At 40.0% G+C, this 25,638-nt stretch overlaps 1 protein-coding gene across 3 annotated transcripts in view; it reads right to left on the minus strand.

Moving 5' to 3' along the window:
* The window catches only part of phkb (phosphorylase kinase, beta), a 101,708-nt gene that overhangs the window by 56,546 nt on the left and 19,524 nt on the right, over positions 1-25,638 (minus strand). For all 3 annotated transcript variants that reach the window (XM_085292197.1, XM_085292280.1, XM_085292369.1), the window contains 7 exons: positions 18,990-19,128; positions 16,038-16,137; positions 12,088-12,195; positions 11,147-11,227; positions 8,354-8,469; positions 5,117-5,180; positions 2,105-2,200 (listed from right to left, as the gene is read on the minus strand). In XM_085292197.1, coding sequence (XP_085148323.1) covers positions 2,105-2,200; positions 5,117-5,180; positions 8,354-8,469; positions 11,147-11,227; positions 12,088-12,195; positions 16,038-16,137; positions 18,990-19,128 — 704 coding nt within the window. The remainder of the gene's footprint in view (positions 1-2,104; positions 2,201-5,116; positions 5,181-8,353; positions 8,470-11,146; positions 11,228-12,087; positions 12,196-16,037; positions 16,138-18,989; positions 19,129-25,638) is intronic.

Raw genomic sequence — 25,638 nt, forward strand, 5'->3', positions numbered from 1 at the left:
TCTATTAAGCAAGGGAAATGAAATCTATCAGGGCATAGCTTCACTGCAAACAGCTATGAATATTTAAAGTTTATTAATAGACGGCAGATTCCAAAAATCAAAGCCTTTCCATATCCTGTCTGAGCACTGGAATCTATAAAATAACTGCAGGGACAAGCGCTCTGACATGGACGTGGCTATGAACGCTTAAGGACCAGATTTCTGTTCTGTTTTGATTTCTGCTGCTCTCCTTTGTAGCGCGTTTCTTTTTTATACTTTGCACATATCTCTGCAGCTCACAGAGGAGCCAGGTGTAGCTCTTTCTAGTCCTATTCATTTATATTCTTCAACTTCTTGTTACAACCCTAATCTACATGGTAACATCCTCAGCAGCTACAGCTGAGAAATCATATCAGCTTGCAACACACTCTGTGCAGGTATTGAATGTGTCTAGAATTGAATACTGGATTTCAATCTTTTGACATATTACATGACATAGTGATAATATATTGATGTTTTGCATATCTTGACACAATCCTGACAATTGTTGGCGTCTCCTGCACTCCTTCAGACTTCTTAATGTCAGTCTCCTATGTCTATAATGCCATTGCTGATCGTCTAATTACACTAATTTCCTCCCAGGCTGTTGGTGACTAGACAATTCTGGCTTACAAGTTCGACACACACACACGCACACACAGCTGTAATGATTTAAGTGCCTGCGAGTGTTGGCGAGTAGGAAAGATTTTCCTCACGCTTTCTTCTTTGAGCTTTACCTCCCTGCATCTCTATATCCAGCTCTTACTTTTGCCATTTCTTGTCAGTGGTGTACGATCAAGAGCTCAGGTACGGGCAGTGTAATGACTGCACCGTGAGGAACATACATTGTTGAATTGATATCTACTGACACACTGACATGAGTGCGTGGTCTGTTTGATGTGTGTAATTAACCTTATCTGACATATGCGTGACAGGCTACTATTTTGTAGAGACTATGCATACAGCTGCTTCTCTACACCGTAAAAGAGCGTTGGGGGAAACGTTTGCGTCATGCTGTGAAACTGTGGATATTTTTCTAAGAACAAAGAGATCAGCTCACAGACAAAATGCAACATTTAAACAATATTTTAATATTTATTCTAGTTCTAATATGATCAATTTAGACAAAATAACAAAAAGGAAATAAAAATAAGATTCTTGATTTTTGAATAAACTATTTTAAAAGATTGTTGCATTTTAGAGCAAAACGAAAGGTTACTTGATCACTGTTTTAACGATCACTGCAAGGCGGATATCATAAAAATACTGTGGGAGTTTTTTTGCTCTGACTGCACATTCCTGTATGCTGGTTCAACATTTCTCTACAATAGTTAATAGTTTAAATATTTTAAAAATTGAGCAAATGCAAAGTGCTCACTGTGCTGGACTGACATTGTCATCCCAAGACCATGTACCAATTTGTCATAAGCCTTCAGTGAAATTCAGTTTACTGAGTTTGATTCAATTTGCAAGAACAGACACCTCAGAGCACTTCATATTGTAAGGTAAAAACTAATTAGAGTGAGAACTACAACAATCAGACGATCCCCTATGAAGCAAGCAATGGTGGGAAGAAAGAACCCCCCTCTTTCTCTGGAAGAGACTTCCAGCAGAACCAGGGTAAGGGTTTAGGGGTGAGGTAAAAGAGAAGAGAAAAATATAATAAAATGCTTAATGAAGAAGAAATGGTTACCAGAGAGAGTCCTGACTACAACCCCAAGCTTTATCAAACAGAAATGTTTTAAGCCTAATTGTAGAAGTATGAGGGTGCCAGTATCTCAACTCCAAACTGTGAGCTGGTTCCACAGAAGCGGGGATTGATAGTTGAAAGCACTGACTTAAGTTCATTCTACGTTTGGAAACTCTAGGAACCACGGAAAAGCCTGCACTCTGAGAGTGAATGGCTCTACAAGATGTTTAAGATATGAAGCTGATAATATTTTGCAAATTTTAGAAGTGCTCTATTGCACATATTGCTTTGTGTCGTTTCTGCCTTTTGTTACTTGTAAAATCTGTATGCTTTTCTTTGTTTTATTAAAATTATTTAGAAGATGTACACAGTCAATAAATTGATTGATGTACTCACATGGGAGCGAGACTCTCTGGGTAGTAGAGAGCAAAGGGTTTGCCTGTTCCTGTTGTGAGCATCCAGATCCACAAATATCACAGACCATGAGCAGCCCTGCAGCATAAAAGAAAAGCATTCAATTTACAGCTAAACAATTTGTGCTTCACAGTAACATATAGCTCTATACGTGCAAAACGACAAACATACACAAAGTCCTCCATTTGTCCAAAGAAATAAAAATAAATACATAAATATGGAAATGCTTAAAATTATTTGGCTTCAAAGCCTCCGGTATTACACCTCCACACATCAAAACACTGTTTTGCTGTAAAACCAGGCAGATATATTTGGATTGCTCATGTTATTGAAGTGCAGTGTGGGAGTGCTTAAACAACAGCTAGTCATCCGATCACTTTAAAAGTCTCCCTGTACAAAAATGAAGCACTACTACCACGATGCAGTTTGTCCATCCAGAGCACTTAAACACTTCCACGAGAGGAAGGGGGGGAACATTTTGTGCTTTTTACTCAGTAAGGGAAGCAATCAAACCATTTTTCAGGAAAAAAAAAAACAGTCCACTGCACTTCATCCATCCATCCATCAGCAGTGCTTATATGAAACCAAGTGGGCAATTCCCCCAAACTGCTAAGCAGTTTCTAACGCAAGTCAGATGCATTATGTATGAATATTGCCAATGTCGCGTTTTTTATTTCTAAAAAAAAAAAAAAAAAAAAAAAAAGAAAGAAAAAAAAACATCTGGCCAAGGCTTTTAGTCAAATCAGCAAGCTTTCCTCTAGAAATTTACATAGTGCATACATAGTGAATTGCTAGCCACCAGTGTAGACAGCTGTGTGGCAAGTTAGTGAAAAAACCCACATAAGAAAACAAGAGTGTTAGAAAAGCAACGTATAAAAACACTAACCCACAAAGCAAGCATGTAAAATGAGTGTTTTTGCCTTTTAGATTTGAGCCATTTTGTCTTCTTTTATTTAGTCACATTTTTTAAGCAGAAGCAGACAGTCCAACCAGCTTATCATGATTTAACTACTACATTTTTCTATTTACCTCTTTTACAAAAAATAAAAAATAAGTTTGAATATGCACTGTATATTTGTAGCATAATATCTCTTCCAACAGAACTAAGCAATAAAAAAAAAACAAAAAAAAAACTAGGCAATGAGTTAAGATAAGACATAATCTGTAGAATACTTTCAGTGCAACAGCTCAACCCTTTTTGAGCAGTGGATGCTGTTTTAAGGTTTTCTTCAAACCAACTTTGATTTTAGAAAACTAAGAACTGCTTGTTCCTTGTGCATCTATCACTATGCATCCTCATGAGTGATCTGAAGTAAAAAAAAAAAGAAAAAAGTTGACTATAACCTGCAGTCTTTGATAGTCTTTGAAGGCAAATATCTGTCAATATAAATTATTTTCAGGTTTTTCTCAATACAACCATCCTTCCACCTACTGTGAGGATTTGGCTCACGCCTCTCAAAAAAACCACTGATGTCATTGGGTTTTTTTATGGTCTGCTATGAACATTGATTGAATGTCAATTATTTAAAGCCCATTTTTTAAAGACACTATAATGATTTACTTTGAACTTTAACTTGGCACCACTTTCTATGCACTGATATATGTATGAAATACATTTAATTTACAGAAATATATTAAACTGGACTTTGTTAGGCATGTGCTTGGCTCTGCTTTATCCCTGCTCTTGACACGGTGTGAATTAGGTGACAGTCCCTTGAGAGAAACTAGAATGTGTTGGGATTTGATTGTAGAGCCGTGTGTAAACAGCACTGTGAATTTAAAGACCGGCTTTAAAGTTGAAGGATCCTCCTCATGTGAGATCAATTTTATCCGTCCAGTTCAATTTGTCACACCGAGAGGCTTCTATCATGCGTTCAGTGTGACTTTGAGGGGGCTGTGGTGAGGGGTCGGGTGTGACTTTTTCAAAACTGAAGGATGCGTGTCTGTCCATGTAATACAAAGGCTAACTGTGATATACAGCCACAAGAGTGTGCAAAAGTATGATAGAAGAGTTAAGAGTGTACTGAATGTTCCGGTTTAGGGCATCGAGGGGAAGGAGCTACATTTGGTGCTTGAGCGTCAGCTGGGACATCAAGATTGATAGAGATCATTAATAAGCAACTGGAAAGCTTGTAGCATTCCCACAAAGGGGCACAAGACCGGCAGAGACAGGCACACTCATTCTCTCACATGTACAGAAGCCCCATACAGCATGGACCATAAAGCAGCCACCTCTATAAATTGATTCTTTCAACAAGCTTGAGCTCAATGACAAAATCCATTTTCAGGCACAGTTAAATCCTTTATTTTGCAGATGTTCAGAAGAGAAACACAAACAGCAACTTTACGGTCATACCCGACAGCCATACGATGAGAAGATAAAGAGTCTAAGCTTAAATGGAGAGAACTGCCACACAAACCATTCTGGGCAAATACCCGAGTGAAGAAAATAAGAAGAAAAGATAATAAGAGAGGAAGCTTGCTAAGTGGAAGGCTTCATTTTCCAATCCATTAGCAGGTATAATGAATGTCTCTGTTTTCTTCTCCTAAAAAAATTAAATAAATAAATAAGAAACATATCCACTAATGGACTTTGCACACAGAAAAACAGCCTCTGAAATTTGGAGGGAAACCTGATTCAACTGTGGCCATCGATCACAGTCTGTAGAAGCACAAACAATTTGCTGAGACAAACACAAACATGCACAAACATACTTTCCTGATCAATCGTCCACTCAGAGAAGCAATCTTGCTACAGTGACAGCGGCACTAATTACACTGATGCTGTCTACCTGTAAATAAACTGCAGTTTTCTACTATTCAGGCTGGTCATCGGGGTGACATTGCACCCAGCTAGGATACCTTCTTGATGTACAGAGGAGATTTGAATGGGCTATAATGCAGTCTACTACCTGGTGGCACAGTTAAACAGGAGACAAATCAATGTGAGTTCGGAAGAGGTGGCAAAGTATAAGAAGTCAGGGAATCAAATACCTGGTTTCCAAACAGGTTGAATCCATTGATGGCCTCCAGTGCAGCTTTAGCAAGGCCCACAGAGCTGAAAAGAAAAGAAACTGCAAACTTTCACCAAAACATACAATAAGCAAGTATAATTCAATCTAACATTGATCAGTTTAAGAATATATTATTTTTCATTCTTAAGAAAGCAGAAAAAATGATGCAACGTGAACCAAATGTGTTTTGAAAATGTCAAAAGTCCCCAAAGTTCACCAGAAAGCCTTCTGAATCACATTTGAATCTTAAATGGCTATCTGTTAGGATTCAATAAAGCTGAAGGCTCCTGAGATTGTGGTCTACTTTCGATAATGGATGATGGAGAGGAGAGAAAAAAAAAACATAGTGCATTTCACAGTGGCTGGCTACTGTGATTGCAATGCAGCCTAAATGTGAATCAATTTTACTGTCATTTTGTTTCCCTTTCTACCCTACCAAGATTTCCCTAGAAAAGAACAGAGAGGAGAAAGGGAAAAAATGCAGGAAACTTGCCACTGACTGGTGGTAGATGTGCTGACATATTAAAAAGCATTAGTACAGATGATGGGAGGCTAATTTAGCCTCTAAAAGAGTTCTGCTGAAAGTAGTTTTGTGTAACACACAGAGATACACAAACACGCGCAAACTGACAGCAGTGGTCAGAAATCCTGACAGTACCTCACATGTACATAGAATGCTTTAAAGCTTTGTGGAAACCCAGGGTGTTAAAAAAAGTGATGCTTGGAATCAGGACCAGAGTAAAATGATGATGCAACCATGTCGGTTGACAGGTGGAGATAAGGATTCGCATGATGAAAATATTGCTGCAGACTGTACAACAGTCTTCTGCTACTCTGAGAGTAGGTGTGTTTACATACAGTGGTTCAGTATTGATCCACACACACCAACTTTTCTTTACTTGATTAAAAATGGACAAACTCATTGTGATTGTGATTCTGCAGTTGACAGAACCACCGACTGCTCAGGAATGATCCATTGTGAATCCTGTGAGCTTAGAGCCATATTCGTGTTTCGAAGCCGGACGTGACAGATGAGGAATGGTTCTAATATGGAGTTTGATTATTATACAGATCGTGTTTCCATGGAGCCATTCTGAATTGTTTCGTTTTTGGATACGCCATGGTAATTAATACAAAAGTACATATATAAGCCAACTCATTAACTGGGGGAATCCAAAAGCATGGCATGGAGAGATAGAAACACGAAAAGACACAGCACTCCTCAATGCACTGAATTTGTTATCTTTTCTTGAGGACATCTTGACAGGCTGGTGCCAATAGCTCTGGATTGTTGGAGAAAGAAAGAAAGACATGCTTTTCAGAGATAAGCAATAGCAGAAATTGAGGATCTTTATCAAGAAACCGAGCGAGGAGAGGAAGGCCGGTTTGACCTTGGATGATAAATCAGTTAGGGAAAACGTAACAAAAAGTCAACACGGGCTAAGAACAGTGCTGGTGTTTGAACAGGTTGTTCCAAATCCTTATCTGCATGGTGGTTAACCATTCAGATGGCTGGTCCATTACATTTTCTTTTAATATAGGTTATTTACTTGCTGACTGACATTTTTTTTTAGCTACCAACTTGTGCTGATTTGACATTTCCATCAGTACACACTGACCCGACAAACACCTCACTAGATCAAATAGACTTGATTATAAAGAAAAGCATTACATGTTCCCACATTTCTGCTGCTTCCTGCAGGAAATACAGTGTTTTTACATTTATTGTTTGGCGCTGATCTATTTATATGGACAGGAAAGAAAAAGAAGATTGAATAGATAAGAGTCCTTCTTGCTATAGTTACTGTTGTTTTCTCTATAAGCAAAAACCAATGACTGTTTTCTACAGTCATTGGCAAAAACCATTAGAATTTCACAATCTAGTGAATTAAAATACATAGATATTACAAATAAACTAAACTCAGAGCCCTATTACTAAAAATCTGAAATAATTAGGGGTTTTGTAGTTAATTTCAAGAAGATGGAACACTCTACATCATTGTTGTTTTTCCAAGTGCTGCACTCACCGACAGTGAGACAGAAACAAATATGGGCCCAGGCAAATATGATTTGCAGTTGCGTAAGAAGAAAACCAAAGTAATACTTTAGTAAAACTAAAAGATCTGTTTTAACGGGTGTATTTATAAAACTAGAAGAGTATCAAGGTATAGTTTCTCTTGGCCCATGGAGCATTTAAGCACTGTTGCATTTTTAAAAAACAATTGTTTCTCTCTTGTGACTCATCAGTAGGCACCTCAGTTTACTGCTACACCCACTGCTCAATCCCCAATTTAAAGCAACAGCTGCTAAGATTTAAAAAAAAAAAAAAAAAGGGGGGAAAGAAAAAAAACATGAGCAGCTAAGGTGAGCACAGTGAAGAATTTACCAGCTAAAGAGTGACGCATTTCCCTCAGGTGTGGGTGGACAAGGTGGTGGAAGGTGACTCGATATTGGTCTACTCATCAGATACATACAAAAATGACTCCAAATGCATCCTAATGCATTAGACGAGTGGATGTGTAAAATGGCAACTCTTAAGTGACACATTTAGCATATTAAATATATGTAAAATATATCCATCCATTCTCTTCCCTTTGTCCATTTCAGGGCTGCAGGTGGCGCTGGAGCCTATCCCAGCCGTCTTAAGCGAGATCCAGGGTAGAACCTGGACAAGTTGCCAGACTGTCGCAGGGCTAACACATAGAGACAGACAACAATTCACACCGAAGGGCAATTTAGAATCACCAGTTAACCTAACCCCACAAACTGCATGTCTTCGGACTGTTGGAGGACGGTGAAGTACCTGGAGAGAACCCACGCAACACAGGGAGAACATGCAAACTCCACTCAGAAAGACCCCGGCCTGATGGTGGAAGTGAACTCGGGACCTTCTTGCTGTGAGACAACCATGCTAACCATGTAAAATATAGTGGGTTTGCAAACCCATGAAGTATGGGTTTGCTCTAAAAACATTTATTTTGAATCTTTGATACATTCTCACATCTTTTTTCTGGTGTTACAACTTTCCCACAGACCTTATTTCAGGTATGTAACTTAAGAGTTTTAGGACTTTTGCAGCACCCTGCATACAGGACATATTCTGGCCAGTACTACAAAAGTGGTAAAAGTATAGAGAAAAGCAAAAGTAAGGTTTAAAAAAAAAAAAAAAAAACGAGAGTGTGGAGAGAATGTTTTTGTGTGTTTTCTTTTTACTGACCTGGAATGCAGTTCAGTGCTGCCATTATTGTACTTGCTGCCTCTCTCCCACATGCCAAAGTCAGGTACCCTATATGCTCTTTCCACACAGAAAACCAGGTTCTGGATGAAGGAAACCTGCATGTAGAAAACAAACATACATGGGACACTCGGAAAAAATGCAACATACTGTGTTTATGCAACCTGCATACACAGAGTATACTGACAACTGACACACACACACGCCCATGTATGCATAAACGGGGCTAGAGACAGAAGATGTGTCCAAAAAGAAAGTGGAATCGCAGTACATAACGTAAAATGCAGCTGCACGCACACACACACACACACACACACACACACACACACACACACACACACACGAACGTCTGGATCCATTGATAGATGACCTTTGATACTGATCTGGGGTGATGAGTATAACTCTCTCATTACAAAGGTTACTACGGTGAAAAAGAAAGCTGATTTCTAATCCATGCTCAAGGTGAAACTGACCCTATGGCTAGACTGTAATTAAAAAGAATAGAGCACCAGTACGTGAAGCTAGAGCTTCATTGCCTTGTCAGCTACCCATAACTATAAAGACACTAAATCAACACACTTTACAAATTCCAGCTAAAACAAATGCCACCCTTTAGATGCTCTAAAAACTCATCAGTAGTGTTGTTGATTCCACCAAACATTACAGCGGCATCGAAATGTTTAAAATTGCAGTTAGCCGATTTCAAATGTTTCTTATAACTAGCATCTGGCCCACGCAGATTCCTGCAAAATTATACAGTATACATATAGGAAAAAATTAACTAAAAAGTGAAACATATAATGTGCCAGCACACTGGTGTATGTGCTTGAGTGATGGTAGATTTAATCTAAAATGACAAAGTGGTGGAGGGGAATTGAGAGATGAGAGTAAAACAGCTGAAAGAGAAAGACAGAACCTGTGCAGGTCTTAAATAGGCCAGGCAGTGAGGATGGGCAGAGAAAGAGGGGGCAAAGCAGATGAGGCTGGGAAAGAGGGAAAGGTGTTTGCCGGGTCTCTTATTGGGGGGTTTTATGAGCAGAGTGATTAACGAGGGGAACTTTTTAGTATCTTAATGGTATCTTAATGAATGTTACTGCCCGTCGGCCAAATGAGTCCCTCTGTCTCCCCTCCCTGCTGCTAGAAAACCATCCAGGCCAGTTCTGCTTTTTTTTTCCCTTTTTTTGTCGGGGGCGGGGGGCTGACTATTTGGGAACGTGGGCACATTGGCAAAAGCACACTACATGTGCTTCTGCTTTTACCATGTGCCAGCAGCTCTCACGTATACTCCTGTGTGAAAAAAAAGCACCCCAGACATACAAACTGGCTAATGAGTCGCTCCATTTCATGCTGCATGAAACTGAAAATGGCATCTGGGAGGAGGTCGATAGTGTATCTTCTCAGAGGACATGCATCAGCCTTTCTATGCCACTCTAAGAAAAAATATATATACTGCAATGCAGCTTCCAGCTCAGTCAAGTGGACACCGATGGACTTCACAAGTAGTGACAGCCAACAACAAACTAATAAACACTCTAATAATGTGATTAGTCCAAATGAAACACATTTCAAACAGTGTTCAGTGAGAAAGCTAATCTCAAACCCTTATGCTCAGTGCATCTGATGTTTGTTAATGTGAGATTGGGGGAGGCGTGCTTCGGTTTGTATTACACAACCTAATAAGCACTGTTTAACCATGCAAATTAAGGTTGCTGCACAAACAGGACTGCCCTCATAAAAAAGTTACATTGTCAATTTGCTTTGTTCAGAGTAAGAAATGGAGAAAAATGAGAGATGACTGGGTTGGGAGGTGTGTGTACGCTCACTAATTGGTTAGTGGTATAACGTTTCACCATGTCCTTACTTTCTTAAGATAAGCTCAGTTTAGTAAACAAATGGATTCCTTTACCAGGGGCACAAATTTCACTGCTCTGTGGCGGTAAGTAAAGCTGAGCAGGCTGTAAAAACTAACAGAATTAATGACGTTCCAAATACTCCTGCGGGCCACATAATAAACAGCACAGTGTGTAAACTTAACAGCCAAGTTGCCTTCTTGTTTTATTTAGAGCCAAACATAAAAAAGGCAAAAAAAATGACACCAACAGATAAATCAAACTACAAGAGACCGTTCAACTTTACAGTAATAGAGGGCTGGTGTGTTGCCAAACACAACGTTACCGGTTCGATTCTCAGGAGGCTATTTAAGCTTCCACAATGAAATCATCTAAACGTTTCTCTGCTGAAAGTCAACTGAGCGGCTCAGCAAGAGCATAAATGTGAGCCAAGCTATAAAAGTGAGATACTGTCCCCTGATCCTGCATTTGTGTCAGCTCTAGGATATCTGTAGGGGATTTAGGATATATCTAACTGGCTTTAGAGACCCTTTGGTCTTACTTTACAGCAGCTAGCTCAACCTTCAGAAGGTAGCATCAGATTACTTAGATCATTTAAACTATATCGTGGTGTATTTTAGAATAAATACAGAATTTCACAAAAAAAAAATTCCAAAGATTAGAGAAGCTGTGAGATGTTTTAAAATACAACATTGCCATAAATGCACAGCACCATGGAAAATCCACAAAGTGATAAAATGTAACAACTCCGTAGTTATTTTTCATGCAGTTTATAATCATATCAGTACATTTAACCTTGACAGTAAGTGAGACCAGAGATTGACACTATTTGCCTCTGCTTCACAGTTTAGAAAATGTAGCGATAAACAGGCCGACATTTACATCCTAATATTGAAAACCGCAGTCATTTTAACGCCTTGTTTACCTCGTCGGTGTTGAAAATGATCTGCAGACCAGAGCAGATCATCTCCACCAAGTACAGCAGGAATAAAGAAACGGCATCGATCTGTAGAGGTGACAGAGGGAAGTAGGGTGGATAAGATGCCATCAAAGCAATTACTATCATTTGCACATACACCGTATAATAACTTCATACTTATAAATTAGTCTTCAATTTCTCACACAGTGCAGAGAATGAGACAGACTTTACAGTAGCTATTAAACTTTTGACATTGGAAATCATCAACAATGGTGAAGTTGCTGGAAAAAATAGAATAATCAATAAATAAGTTACCTCTTTTACATTTTTGAATGTCTTTTTCTCCCCTCACAGGCAACAAACCTTGCAGCTTTATTTCGATTTCTCTCTCTCTCTCTAGCTCTCTTGATGTATTGGCCACCCTTCACTAGAAATGCATTCTCCATTCAAATGCTACACACCAAACTGACCTCTGTTAATACCACTGACAAAGGAACAAGCCGTTTTAGTGCCAATTTAGTGCACAAGCACTTCTCGGAGAAAGTCATTTTTCTGAGCGTCTATGCATGCCAGGCAGAGGGGCTGAGGAAATGAGACATTTTAATGGAATCCCCCCCCCCACTCAAAACACTTGAAACAAAACCTGTCACAAAGAGATTGATTGTCTATTTTATTCATCCTGTTGTTCATTCATCTTTAGCAAGGTTCACTTACTACAGACCTTCTTCTCTGACCTCATTTTTTCCTAAAGTTATATTAAATATGTGACACAAAATAAAATACCAGGGTGGCAAATTTTACTCTACATTTTTTACAATATACAGTAAAACCCCTAGGTAACACACACACATCAAACACACAGGTGTATGCACGAAGAATTCAATTTAAACGCTCTTTTTTCATTTGGTAGTTGCCCCATTTTTTCACTTGTCTGCTTGCTGGCTGACCTGCAGGTGGTGGTAGTCGCCGTGCAAGTAAACCTCATCTCCGGTGTCCACATGGAATACAGAGTGCAGACACTTTGAGGGGCTAGGATCCTGTTTAAACTCCTCCACCTAACAGAGATGCACAGAGAGAGAGAAAGAGAGAGAGATGAAAGGAGGAAAAAAAAGGTCCAGGGTAAAGGGAGGGAGAGAGAAAATCAAAGGGAGAGACATCCATGGCCCCACAGAGGTTACTAGAAGAAACTAGCTATACTAGAGTAGCCTTCAACAAATTCAAAAACATATCAACCGAAACCTTTTGTATTGAGTCAAACATGGTGATGAACTTTCTTTACACACTGTAATGTCTGTCATGTCTCTTATGGTTGCACTGCTTAAGGCAGAGATGGCACCTCTGCTCTAATTCTATATATGTCAATTCTAACGAATCAAATTCAATGCTGCTTCTTGTTTCTCTATCCTCCTCTGTCCATTCTTCTCTTTCCCCCATGTCAACTTGTCACGACAGATTCCCACATCCCCGGGATTTCTTTTCTATAATTTTCTCAGGCAACTTGAGATAACTGCTGTGAATGGAAAAAAAATTAAATTACACTTCACTTCCTTTCAGCATGTTCTCTTGAGCTAAAGCTGTTTGTTTTTTATATTTAAACTGTCAAACTGAACTTCTTTTACTGCATTCACTTTTGCTGACCCATCAACGTCCAGAGTTTTTTCCTGGCTCCAAAGGCTGGGGTGAAGGGTGATCAGAATGTAAGCATAATTGGTCTGAATATAGTTAAGGCAAAAACTTGGGTCTTACTTAACAGAAGTCAGTGGATTTCCACATCTGGCTCCTTTGTCTTAGGCCATTTAAATGTTTGTCTTTGTTTGTTTGCCTTTTTGGCTCCTCCATTTCAATTGCCACTTCAGCTTATTCTAGCTTTCTTTGCAGCTTTTTCACTTCAGTTAGTCTTGCTGCTTAAATTTAATCAGCTACTTAAATCTTAACCACCATCTGCCTGCACTGTTTTTTCAATCTATTATACCCATACAAATATGATTCAAAAGGTTTAAAAGGAACTAACATTTCTTTAACATTTTTAAGCCGTTTCAAAAAAATTAAATGTTTACAATCCTGGCTGCAAGAGTTCATCCCCACTACAATCATACATGCTGCACATAATCTGTTCTTTTGTTTTGGTTTTTAATAAAATAACCTGATAAAGAGTGAAGAGTTTAATCAGGGAACAACACCACACGCTACACGTTACAGTACAAACATCTCTGCTCGGGACCACATAAGGGCCAGATTATGGCAACCAAAATGATAACACTGTTTAAAACAAGACATGTACAACATTTTAGTTGTGCTTTATCCTCGGTGGTTTGTTGATGGCTTCGCATGTGTTTGCTTCATCGACTACACTACACACCAAATCACAGATGGGCCGCCTGTCCTGTCGCACAGTTATAAATAATTGGCCCTTTGTCCCATTTTCACCTCCTTCGTTTCTTTTCTCTACTTCTCTCACTGCTCTCTCTATCATTAAATCCCTCGTTGTTGTCTCCATTGTTTTTCCTACTTCCTACCTTCTTTCTTACTTCTAGCTCTCTATCTCCTGTACTTTACGCTATGAGCTCTTTTATTTGGGTTCTTTTGTCGTCGTCCCCCCTCACACCTATTTTGCTATATAGTCAGGTCATAGTGGAGACCCGCTGTCCCACTTTCACTGAAACTGCTCCATTTCTTGCCATCCCATAGTGAGTAATGCTTATGTGCGTATGTGTACAGAATAAGAGGGGTACCTCTGTCAGCAGCTAACGCTGTTGTTTATGTTTCTATAAAACTTGCTTTTGTGTAGTGGTCTCCCTGATTCTTGCCCCTGCAGAGCCACAGTGTCAAGTGGCTCCACTCTTGGGATATTTGAAGAGGCCCCTGATCTTGCTTATTGTTTCAAGTGCTGCAATGCGCCAATATGGGCTTCAATTTAGCAGACTACTTCAACGCCTGCTGTTTTAACAGTCCACTTTCATGCACTTATTTTCCATCTTTAGCTACGCACAAAACTCTTGCATCTCATCAAGTCAATTAACTGCAATTCCTTATCATTTCTCACTGAAAAGGAAATGACTTTCATTTTCAAAACAAAGTTATGTTAAAGGGATACAGTGAGCTCAATAACTGTTTAGATCATCACGACTAAATGATCAGCTCACGTTTTTACGCTTAGATCTGTGACCATATCCCTGAATTGATCAATGTTTTGGTCTCTTCAGGCAGTGTAACAAGCCGTATACAAAAACACTGACTTATTGGCCTATTTAGTGTTCCAGCAGCCACTGGCACATAATTAGCATTTGGAGCACAGTAAAAAAAAAAATTACAAAAAACAAAAGTAAAGTTGCAGAGTCCTGAACTGACAAAAAATGACTTAAAATATGCTAAAGAAATAGATGTTGGATTAGCAATAATGGTAAGTGGGCCAAAATTCCTCCACAGCATTGACAGTTATTGCAAATCCTTGAATAGCTGTTGTTGCTGCTGCTAAGGGTGGCCCAACCAGTCATCAGGTTTAGGGGGCAATCACTTTTTCCACACAGGGCCATCTAGAGTTTTTTATTTCTTAATCATAAAGAACTTCATTTACACCACTGTATGTATGTATTAAGGATAGGGATGTCACAGTAACACAAGAAGGCCGGTGTTAGTTAACTATAGAAATGGAAAAGAGTGTTGTTTGCAGCCTTAATAAGCCCGGACAGTGAGTTCCTCTGTTGCATATATAAAAATTTGTATTAACAAATATTGTTCTGGATGATAACGCTGCCTGAATTTCAATGCAAATCAGCATAAAAGCAGAGCATCTATATAGCATGTTGTATCTGTTGTTCACTAGCTCTGTTTCATGAGTTTCTCCTGCAGTATTGTCCAATTCCTTGAGGAAAACACACAAGTATTATATTTATTTATTTGTTATAATTAAGTTTAAGCACCTCAGGACATTGTTTAAAGATACAGGAATTGATTATTTGAAGGAAGAGAAAAGATCTGGTGAAATTTTAAACAATGTATTTTAAGCATTAATATTTTTATTATCATTGTTATCATCAGTAATCTCTAAATGTTTCGGTATACCTTTGTATTCAGTACGAACAGAGCTGCTTTAAATAAACATAAACAGCCACCTCATTTGTTTATCAATGGCAAAAGTAGAATCTTTTCCTTTAAGAAAAGTGTAATTGTTAAATAAAAGATATCCTTTCTTCCTCATACACTATCTTATCTAATCAGTGGGGCACAGCTGCTGTATTTGCTCTGTGATATTTGCCCTGCAGTGCCCCCATGTCACAGTTTCCATAAAAAATGCCATGTACTTCGTAAGCGTTGGTGACGGGGCCATAACAAAAGCTGTTCTGTGTAATTAACTGTGTAAACGCAGCTTTGTAATTAAGACAGAGAAACTCTCTCCCCTAAATTGGATCGTCAAGGTCGAGGCAAGATGAAAGAGGATGCCTTTCAACGGTGCACACCATATACGTGCAGATACACAGGGACGCAGCAGGCTGCTCTATTAAAAAAATATGCTCAACGAGGGAAAAAAAAAATATTCAGGAGACATATCTGGCTTTTCTTTGAATACATAACATGGTTTGCCATTTTTTTCCTCATTCACAGCCTACTCTACACATTCATCAGTTTTCAGTAGAGGTGGCGTGAAATTTTCCTCCTTCGGAGCAAAAGTCATTGGAAATTAGGAGACTGCTGGTTATTAAGCCCTCAGGACTATATCAACTGGCTCCTTTTGTTATTTGTTGTGATATGAAAGAGGAACCAGATGTGTCCAAGGCTGTAGCACTAAGAGGCTTTGATGAGCAGGAATATACCTTTGATCTGCAACGCAGTGTGTAATTTCGGGGGTGTTTTTATGCAAACATGCAGAAGCTGTACTGAGCCAGGATGAAACACTCACCTTATCGGCCTGTCTCATGTAACAGTAGAGAATTCCTCTCATGCACTTGATGGCAGAATGCTCCAACTCGTGAGTTCGTCCCATGTCATCATCAATGCGTCTGAAGGGCAAGGAACAAAGGCCGAACACATGAAGACAAACTGTCACCTACAGCAACTCCTTTTGTTTTAAAAATGGCAAATATTACTAACTGGAGTCACAGTTGGTCTTTTGGTCAGTATTCTTACTCCTTAAATGTCCGAAAATAACAGCAGAGATCTCACAACTTAATATGAAGGACAAGTTTTCCGAGGAAAAAAAAAGTCCAAGTAGTCAGAAGATTAGACACATTGTAGAACTGTCTGAACTGTTATTTTATTCAAATAAAATATGAGTGAAAGAGAAGCAGAACATCAGAACCAGCTTAATAAATAATAAATAAATAATGCTAAATATTAAGTCTTTAATTCCTTACTACCTTTTGGTCAAGCCATTTTGTTCCCAGGTTTAAGCAAATAACAAATAATAAATAACCTGCTGAACCCTTTTTGGGGTAAGAAAGATAAAAAATAAAAAAATGAATCAGGTTTAGGTTGACATAACCCAGATCAAGCCAAACTTTTGCATTCATAAAGCTAGAAATGTTTGCCTAGCCCATATTTCATCAATAGGATTGTGGATCCATCCTAAATATTATTGTGATACAGAGAACTACCATGTGATTTTGACATGGACAACACAAATCCTGATCTGATGAGGACTGGAAGAGTAGTAATGGTCAATCATTTGTTCCGTTAAAGCTGTCAGTTGGCCAGGACTGCTGTGAAGATCAAACTGCTTAACCCAAGACTAAATACAATGGTTCTCTGGCTGTTTCAGTCACCCATAGCTATGAAATAATGATCATACTGCGATTTTTTTTTGCTCTTTAGACTTTCCCACACGTAGTACTGACTTTGAAGTATATTAGTCATCAGTGCTGATAAACCAACAGAAGCTCTTAACAATTTACACAATTTACATTTAATAGTGAATGCAAATTAACAAAAACATGAATGAATGCACTATAGAAAAATGCATTCAAATTGTGGGGAAACAAATCAGCTTTAAATTAAATCTGTTAGGTATAGAAAAGAAAAGTTTTGAAAGTCCTGAAATGAATACTGGTAGTAAAATGCCACTTTGTTCCTTGGTTGCAGCGACCACAGTGCGAATCAGCTCATTCTTTCTGAGGCTGGCAGATGTCAGATGTGTTTGACAAAGGTCAAGCTAGTAATGACTCTGGCTAACAACAAAGGAAAGCTAAGCCACTGATGTTATACTTGTTTAAAATTTACAAGGTACACAATGCATTAATGACTGCCTTCAAGACATGACCCCGTGCATCAAAACTGACTGCATGGACTTGTTAGTGAGAGGAAATTTTCACTAGAGCTACCCAGTGTCATTAACAAGAAAATGTATATAACAAATAGAAAAGTGAGTAGGCAAAGCTGCAGATAAAAGCTATCATGTTTCCTTAAAATAGAAGTTTGTGGTAACTCCAACTGCCAGTCTTGTCATTGAATCTCACACACACATACTCAAACACACACAGCATCTGGGTGTGAAGTAAGTAATGGCACTATCCAAGCCTGTCAGATGAGAATCATCTTAATTAAATCCCAGTGACAATTCTAATAGGAGGCAGCCATGACTGATGACTGGGATCTGCCTCTGGTCACATCACTGCAGTACACTCTATTTTTACCCCGCTCTTTCCTCCGTCTTCCCCCTCCATCTAGTTTCCTCTCTGCCTCTCTCGCCATCTTCCACTTCTTCTTCTCTATTGCGAACCCTGACCAGCTTAAATCTCCCCTCTACCACTCCCGCATCTCCACTTTCACTCTTTCTTCTCGTATACCTCCCCTTTCCAATTCTGCCTCCTTCCTCTTTATCTTTTTGCCCCCACCCTTCTTCTGTGCCCTGTTACAAGCTCATTTTGTGGAAGTGCTCTTTCCTTAAGAGGAATTTGGGCATCAACACAGGGGAACATTGATAAAGGGGTTTGGTGGCCCCAGTGAAATTTTGAAATGTTCTTCTAGAAGTAATAACCCCTATGTGGTTAAAAAGCAAAGCCTCCAAATGACAGAGGCAGATTAAAGATGAGGATCAGTAAGCATGAAAACGAAGAGAGCAGGGAAAAAAACCTGTGAAACTAACTGGGGCTTTTTGGTCAGCTTTCATATAATGCCCAACAAACTGAGCTGTCCATCTATTTTAGTATTTCTTTTACACCAGCGTTGCTGTGATGCTGAAAAAAGGCAATACATAGGACTGGTTTTTCAGCTACTCCTGAGTTTATGGGTCAGTGGCATATTCAGAAGCACAACATGCTGCAACCATCTATCACTATATAACAGCAAGAAAGACCTCTGCCCACAAGAAACTGGACTCACTGCAATAACCATCTGTGTTTATGACCTCCGCCTCCACTACTCACCATGAATTTAGATTTCAGTCTGAGATACTCTCACAACAGTAATCGAAGAGTTCTTTAAAAAGTCTAACTGAACATAAACATGAGTTCTAAGTTTTTAACTTGTACAGATCACTAGCTGTTTACCCATATTCTATGATTGCACCAATTACAGACCCTGCAACCTCTAGCTTGTTGGGTTGGGTGTGTGAAAAGACATATTTTCAAATAATTTCAAGGATTGTGTGCACTTGTTAGTACAACTGGGCTTATCTTGGAGCCACACTCACCCACAAACACGTACATGTTGGTAATCTGCCAAACAGCTTTGGTCAAGTTGAGCTTTCTATGAGTTTTGTAACTCAATTTTAGGTAAAAAGCACTATCTTTAGCACACAGCTAAGGTGCCAGCTTCCTAAGTCCACACAAATTTTGGAAAAAGACATATTGCATACTTATAAACAAACATATATTACACAGTTTATTTTGCATGCGTGTGCATTTTGCATACTAACCGATATGCCATTGCCAAGGCCCAGGCACTGGCAGCACAGTACAGAGAGTCCCGGACCTTTGCCTCTTTGCAGGTAGAGCATGTTTTTACTGGGAACAGACCAGTGGTGGGACTCTGGTAGTTCAAAATAGTTGTCTTGACTAAAAAGACACAAAAAAGATAGAGACAGACAGAAGAAGTGGTGGGTTAATAGTTGCAAAACTGGAAATGTCATCTGCTCACAGCTAAGTAGTTGAAAGGCCAGTGAAGAAAGCGCCTGTTTTCTAGGCTGTAAAGTATTCTCCTGCAGCTCTTTGTTACGAATATCAAAAGCATCTCGTTCTAACTGATGAATTAGGTGGTAAATCAAGAATCAACAGAGTAAAATTACCAGTTGGAAAATACAAAAATGAAATTTAAAAAAACAAAAACAACCCCCCCCCCCCCATAAGATTCTGTTTAAAGCGCAATAAACAAATCAGATAAATGTAATAAATAAGTATAAGATGAGAGAGAGAGCACTATGCGCCTCACAGCTTCAATGTCAGGGGCGGGGGAATAGTGGACCTCCCAGCTTCAGCGTCATATAGAGGAGCCCAGAGCAAACCCAGCAGCAAGCCTTAAAAAAAGGCTATAAATTTATATATAAAAAAATCCAAAATAGCTGCAGCAATCTAAGGAGAGTGGGCAACCAGAGTTTTACAACTTAAAGAAATTCTGCACTTGTGAGCAATTGTTGCAGAGAATCACCACGTTACCAATGACTGTGACACTTTTCATATGTTTTACTGTTAAGGAATAAGTACTTTTTAAGATTGTAATGCACTTCAATAGATTCTTACAATATTAAAATACAACTGAATAAAAAAAAACTATAATACACAAAAATATTATTCAAATGCCTGATAGATCTGGATAGATGCATTTTCAGCTGTTTTTTGTTTTTGTTTTTTTTAAAAGAAGACACAGAGTCAAGGGTGCAAAGAGAGAGAGGTAAACTGCTCCATAGTTTTGGCACAAATGTTTGAAAGGCAAAATCCCATTTATTTTTTAGATCGGTACGTGGAATCACCAGAAGACCACTATCAGCAGATCGAAGGAAGAAGCATGATGTAGAAGATGATGTAAGTGGGGGCCTCTCCACATCAGGCCATGAAAGTAAGAGTCAAGATTTTAAATTGAGATCTGAAACTAAATGGAAGCTGGCGCAGACTCTTTAACAATGGGGTGATATGTGAGAATTTGTGAGTGTGAGTTAAAAGCCTTGCAGCAGCATTTTGGACAGCTTGAAGGCAATTTAAAGAAGCCTTCAATATTATAATCATGAGGCAATGAAGGCATAAAAAAGCATCTCCAATTTACCTTTAGAGACAACAGTCCTGAGTTTAGCGATATTTCTTAAGTAAAGAAAGCAATAGAAGGTCATAGACTTGATGTAAACATGAAAAGTCAAAAATTGATTAAAAATTAACCCAAAATTTGAAGCTGTAGCTTTTACAGTGGATGAGAAAGATCCCAAATGATGTCTAGTCTGGGGCTTAATGCTCTCTGGAGCAAAAATTTAACACTCATCCAACCATTAATTTCCTTAAGAAGTTCCATTAGAATGGATAGTTTATCTAACTATAAGGTTTGGAATAATGGTACAGTTGAATATCATCTGCATACAGATGATAGGAAATGGATTTCAAACTAATTATAATATGGCCTTGTGGCACAATATACCAGTTAAACAACAAGGGACTTAAGATAGAGCCTTGCGGAACGCTGCATGATAATCTAGCTACAGCTGACCAAAAGTTTCCCACTGACATCAAAAGTGTTCTACTCGCAGAAATGAACTGAACAACCCCAAGATGGAGCTAGACATCCCTATCATGTGATTTAAGCGGTGGATTAAGATTTGATTATCAACGGTACTGAAGGCTGAACTAAGGTTAAACAGAACAAGAACTGAGCAATCACCCCTATCTGCAGCCACCAGAAAGTCATTTGTCCATGAAACCATAAAGCTGCACTTTCTTTTTGCCTTATAGTCTGATTTGTCATAACTTTTCTGTTTTGTGGTAAACTTTTCTTTGGCTGTCACTTCTTCACCCTGACCTGTCTTATTTGGCTCAGCAGAACTAAAATATATATCCTGCTGCTTTTACACACACACACACACACACACAACGGTAAGCGATTCTCTGCGCGATCAACCTCTCACATGTTTAAGCTTGCTGCGGGAGATTTCACTTGTCATGTTTGCATAGTAAGCCAACGATAAAACGATGTCAGAGGAATTGGTGCGCAAATTATCATCACTCACCAATCAGTACTGTCGCTCTCTATACACAGTTTGCGCGATTGCAAAGTGAAAGCAAACAACAAGCGCAAATTCAAACGCGATTTCAACATGTCACATATTGACAGTGGCTCATCGATGCCAATGACATAATTATCCAGCTACATTTCCGAAAGAATGCAAAAGCATTGACATATATTTTTCCTTCCTACAATCCGGTTGTTCAGTGATGACGCAACGAATCCCACTTCCGGGTCTAAAGTAGTCTGCAATATGGCTTTTGTGTTGTTAACATGTTTAATGTTATGTATTTTCTTCTATTTGATCTCAAAAAGCTCCTAAAACAGTCAGTGATCACTGTTGACCTCCCTCGGCTTTTATTACCACTAATCATTTATTTAAGCTCAGTTTTTAAAACCTTAGGATGTAGCTACAGCCCAGCCCATGCAGCAGTATATGAATGACTAACCTCGTATTGTGGATGGATTATCTCAGTTGTTCTCCTGGCTGAAGTTTGGTCCTTTTACAGCATCCTGCCATGCGATTACATTTGTTCCTGACCACCGAGAACACTCACGTTAACTTTTATCGAGTGGGAAAAAAGTTAGCTTGTTTATATTATGCTAACATAGCCGTCTCCCTAGCGGTCATGTAGCACATCATTAAATACCAGCTAGCCAAACTTCAGTAACCCTACAAACGTCACTGTTTAGTTTTCTGTCTTCATTTATGCTGGAAGTGATAGCAGAGCTGTATGTTTTAATTTGTTTCCAAAACCCTGTAGTCAGGACATGCTATATTGTATTTAGATAGAAGCTAGCGAGCTAACTCCCTGCTAACTTCTAACTCCGTTAAACGTCATAAATTCCGTTTTCATGGATGCCTGGATGTTAAACTCAATTGTTACACCTGGTAGAGCAGAACGCTGATCATTTTATTAAAGATGAAAGACTTTAGACAGTTTTTCAACTCTCAGTAATGCCATAGTGATCGTTTGATATATGGACCTGCAGCAGAGTTTAGGTCCAGACACGGCTAGTGACGTCAGACTGAACAATCGGATAGCCCGATGCAGGGCAGAGATAGATTTTGGTAGCCTGACTGGAAAAATCGCTAGCCCCGGGACGTCGGGCTAGTGATATTGCAAGCCCTGTATCTGGATTGAGGAATCACTCATCTTTGGAAAAGAGAGTTTATTACAGAGAAATGGCTCTTTCCCAAATAAAAGCTATACTATATGCTTCTTCTGGGCTATATTCTCAGCAGCATATTGTAGCGGGTCAGGGCTGTTCTGTTTGTACAGTTATGTTTTGTTTATGTTGCCATAGTGACGGGTGACGCCCTCTCGCTGCAACGGTGTGTCCTTCCTGGGTCAGAGGGCGCCCTGTGTGTTGTTGTTGCTGCTGTGCGGTTGCTGCGCTGAGCAGTTAGCTAGCGGCAGTGTTCTTCTGCAATGTCAATAAACGGCTGTGCTCCCTGGCTAGCTCACGGGAAGCAAGACCAAACAACACCTCCGTCTCCTCCTTGTCTGAGCTCGCCACAATATTAAACATATCAGGTCCCCATAAGGAGAATCATGTGCTAATGGCTGTCTAAATGACTCGGGTAAAGTTTGTAGCATGCATGCTTGTTGTTTTTGTCTGCTTCCACTTGTCTTTGTACTAGGATGATGTCGGCATAAATGTGCAGTCATATTCGTTGTGTTCCCACTAGTGCTGTCAGCGTTAATCTCGTTGAAATGACGTTAACGCCACAACATGGCAAATGTCCGTTAACGAGCTACCCCTGATCACCCAGTGCGTGGGGCTAGACGGCCAACACGTTAACGAGCTAACTGTGCTAACACACTAGCTCCCACCCATGTAATTGAGCATTGCGTGGCACATCCAACATACTGTTTTACTTTAGTCCATGACTCGCTTACCTTCAGGGTCATACGTCACATGAAAACCAAAATAATTCCAAACGCCAGATCTGAATGAGGGTGGGGGAGGTTAAATTTTCCATGTTGCAAGGAGAGCTTAACTTCTGTCTTGCTAGCTTGCCCTGCGCTCTTCCTTCTTGATGCTGTCTGTGTTGAGCGCTCAGTGGATCTGCGATCGACAGTGCAGCCTAGGCGGAGTAGTCGAACGCAGATTCACTGAGCGCTCAACACAGACAGCATCGTCAGAAGGAAAGTTGATAAAATAAATTACAAATTTTGTATTGTTCATACATGTGCATACCGAACGTAAAAAGCACTGTTCAATATCGATCGTTGCACTCATGAAGGCACCTGGGCATTTGCAGGACTTTGTGTGGGGTAATGGGGTCGTCGGGGACGACTGACCCCTTAGTTGGGGGCTATGTATAGCGGGTCAGGGCTGTTCGGGGTTCTGTTTGTACAGTTATGTTTTGTTTATGTTGCCATAGTGACGGGTGACGCCCTCTCGCTGCCACGGTGTGTCCTTCCGGGGTCAGAGGGCGCCCTGTGTGTTGTTGTTGCTGTACGGTTGCCGCGCTGAGCAGTTAGCGATTGATAAGACGTCATTGGATGTGCCACGCAATGCTCAATTACATGGGTGGGAACTAGTGTGTTAGCGCAGTTAGCTCGTTAACGTGTTGGCCGTCTAGCCTCATGCACGGGGTGATCAGGGGTAGCTCGTTAACGGACATTTGCCGTGTTGTGGCGTTAACGTCATTTCAACGAGATTAACGCTGACAGCACTAGTGGGAACACAACGAATATGACTGCACATTTACGCCGACATCATCCTGGTTCAAAGACAAGTGGAAGCAGACAAAAACAACAAGCATGTGTAACCGGTTTCTGCTTCATCCCGCTGCAACAGTTCGGCCCAAACAGACTCCTCGACTCTGCGTTGTGTAGTGTTTTTAAAAAGACAAGGAGTCTCTGATCGATCGTTACCACTTTATTTCCTGAATGGAAACAACAGTGTATTATCAGTGCACAGGCTCGCCACACACCACTCCGCACAGCACACTCTCGTTTGGCTACGGCAGACTGGCAGCGATTACTGCAGCAATATTACAATTTCTAATATACAATAAAATAACAGCAACAACAAATGATGTACCTGAATGGAAACAACGGTGTATTATCAGTACACAGGCTCGCCATACACCACTCCGCACAGCACACTACGGCAGAACATCTCATTAGCATTCCGCTTTAGTACATAAGACAAAAGTACATAAAACTGGTGTTGGACATGTGTCCACTAAGCACTTATTACACTCGGTGCTCGTCAGCTAATCAAACATGTTTTATGTGTCTGTACTACTTAGCTATATTGTGTGCGGAACAATACAACTCACCTCTCATATGGCTACGGCAGACTGGCAGCGATTACTGCAGCCAGCCTCACCTAACCAGCCACACGGGGGGGGGGGGGGGGGGGGGGGGGGGGGGGGCGCTGTTTCCCCATTACACTGATATTTGTGGCAAGTGGAATAATACCACATAAACACTGTTACACATGCATGCTACAAACTTTACCCGAGTCATTTAGACAGCCGTTAGCACATGATTCTCCTTATGGGGACCTGATATGTTTAATATTGTGGCGAGCTCAGACAAGGAGGAGACGGAGGTGTCGTTTGGTCTTGCTTCCCGTGAGCTAGCCAGGGAGCACAGCCGTTTATTGACATCTGCAGAAGAACACTGCCGCTAGCTAACTGCTCAGCACGGCAACCACACAGCAACAACAACAACACACAGGGCGCCCTCTGACCCAGGAAGGACACACCGTTGCAGCGAGAGGGCGTCACCCGTCACTATGGCAACATAAACAAAACATAACTGTACAAACAGAACAGCCCTGACCCGCTACAATATGCTGCTGAGAATATAGCCCAGAAGAAGCGTATAGTATAGCTTTTATTTGGGAAAGAGCCATTTCTCTGTAATAAACTCTCTTTTCCAAAGATGAGTGATTCCTCAATCCAGATACAGGGCTTGCAATATCACTAGCCCGACGTCCCGGGGCTAGCGATTTTTCCAGTCGGGCTACCAAAATCTATCTCTGCCCTGCGTCGGGCTATCCGATTGTTCAGTCTGACGTCACTAGCCGTGTCTGGACCTAAACTCTGCTGCAGGTCCATATATCAAACGATCACTATGGCATTACTGAGAGTTGAAAAACTGTCTAAAGTCTTTCATCTTTAATAAAATGATCAGCGTTCTGCTCTACCAGGTGTAACAATTGAGTTTAACATCCAGGCATCCATGAAAACCGAATTTATGACATTTAACGGAGTTAGAAGTTAGCAGGGAGTTAGCTCGCTAGCTTCTATCTAAATACAATATAGCATGTCCTGACTACAGGGTTTTGGAAACAAATTAAAACATACAGCTCTGCTATCACTTCCAGCATAAATGAAG

This window comes from Mchenga conophoros, linkage group LG1 (genome assembly GCF_057382185.1).
Source record: "Mchenga conophoros isolate Kocher_MC1m ecotype Shallow Benthic linkage group LG1, M_conophoros_male_GT1.1, whole genome shotgun sequence".
Taxonomy (NCBI): Eukaryota; Metazoa; Chordata; class Actinopteri; order Cichliformes; family Cichlidae; genus Mchenga; species Mchenga conophoros.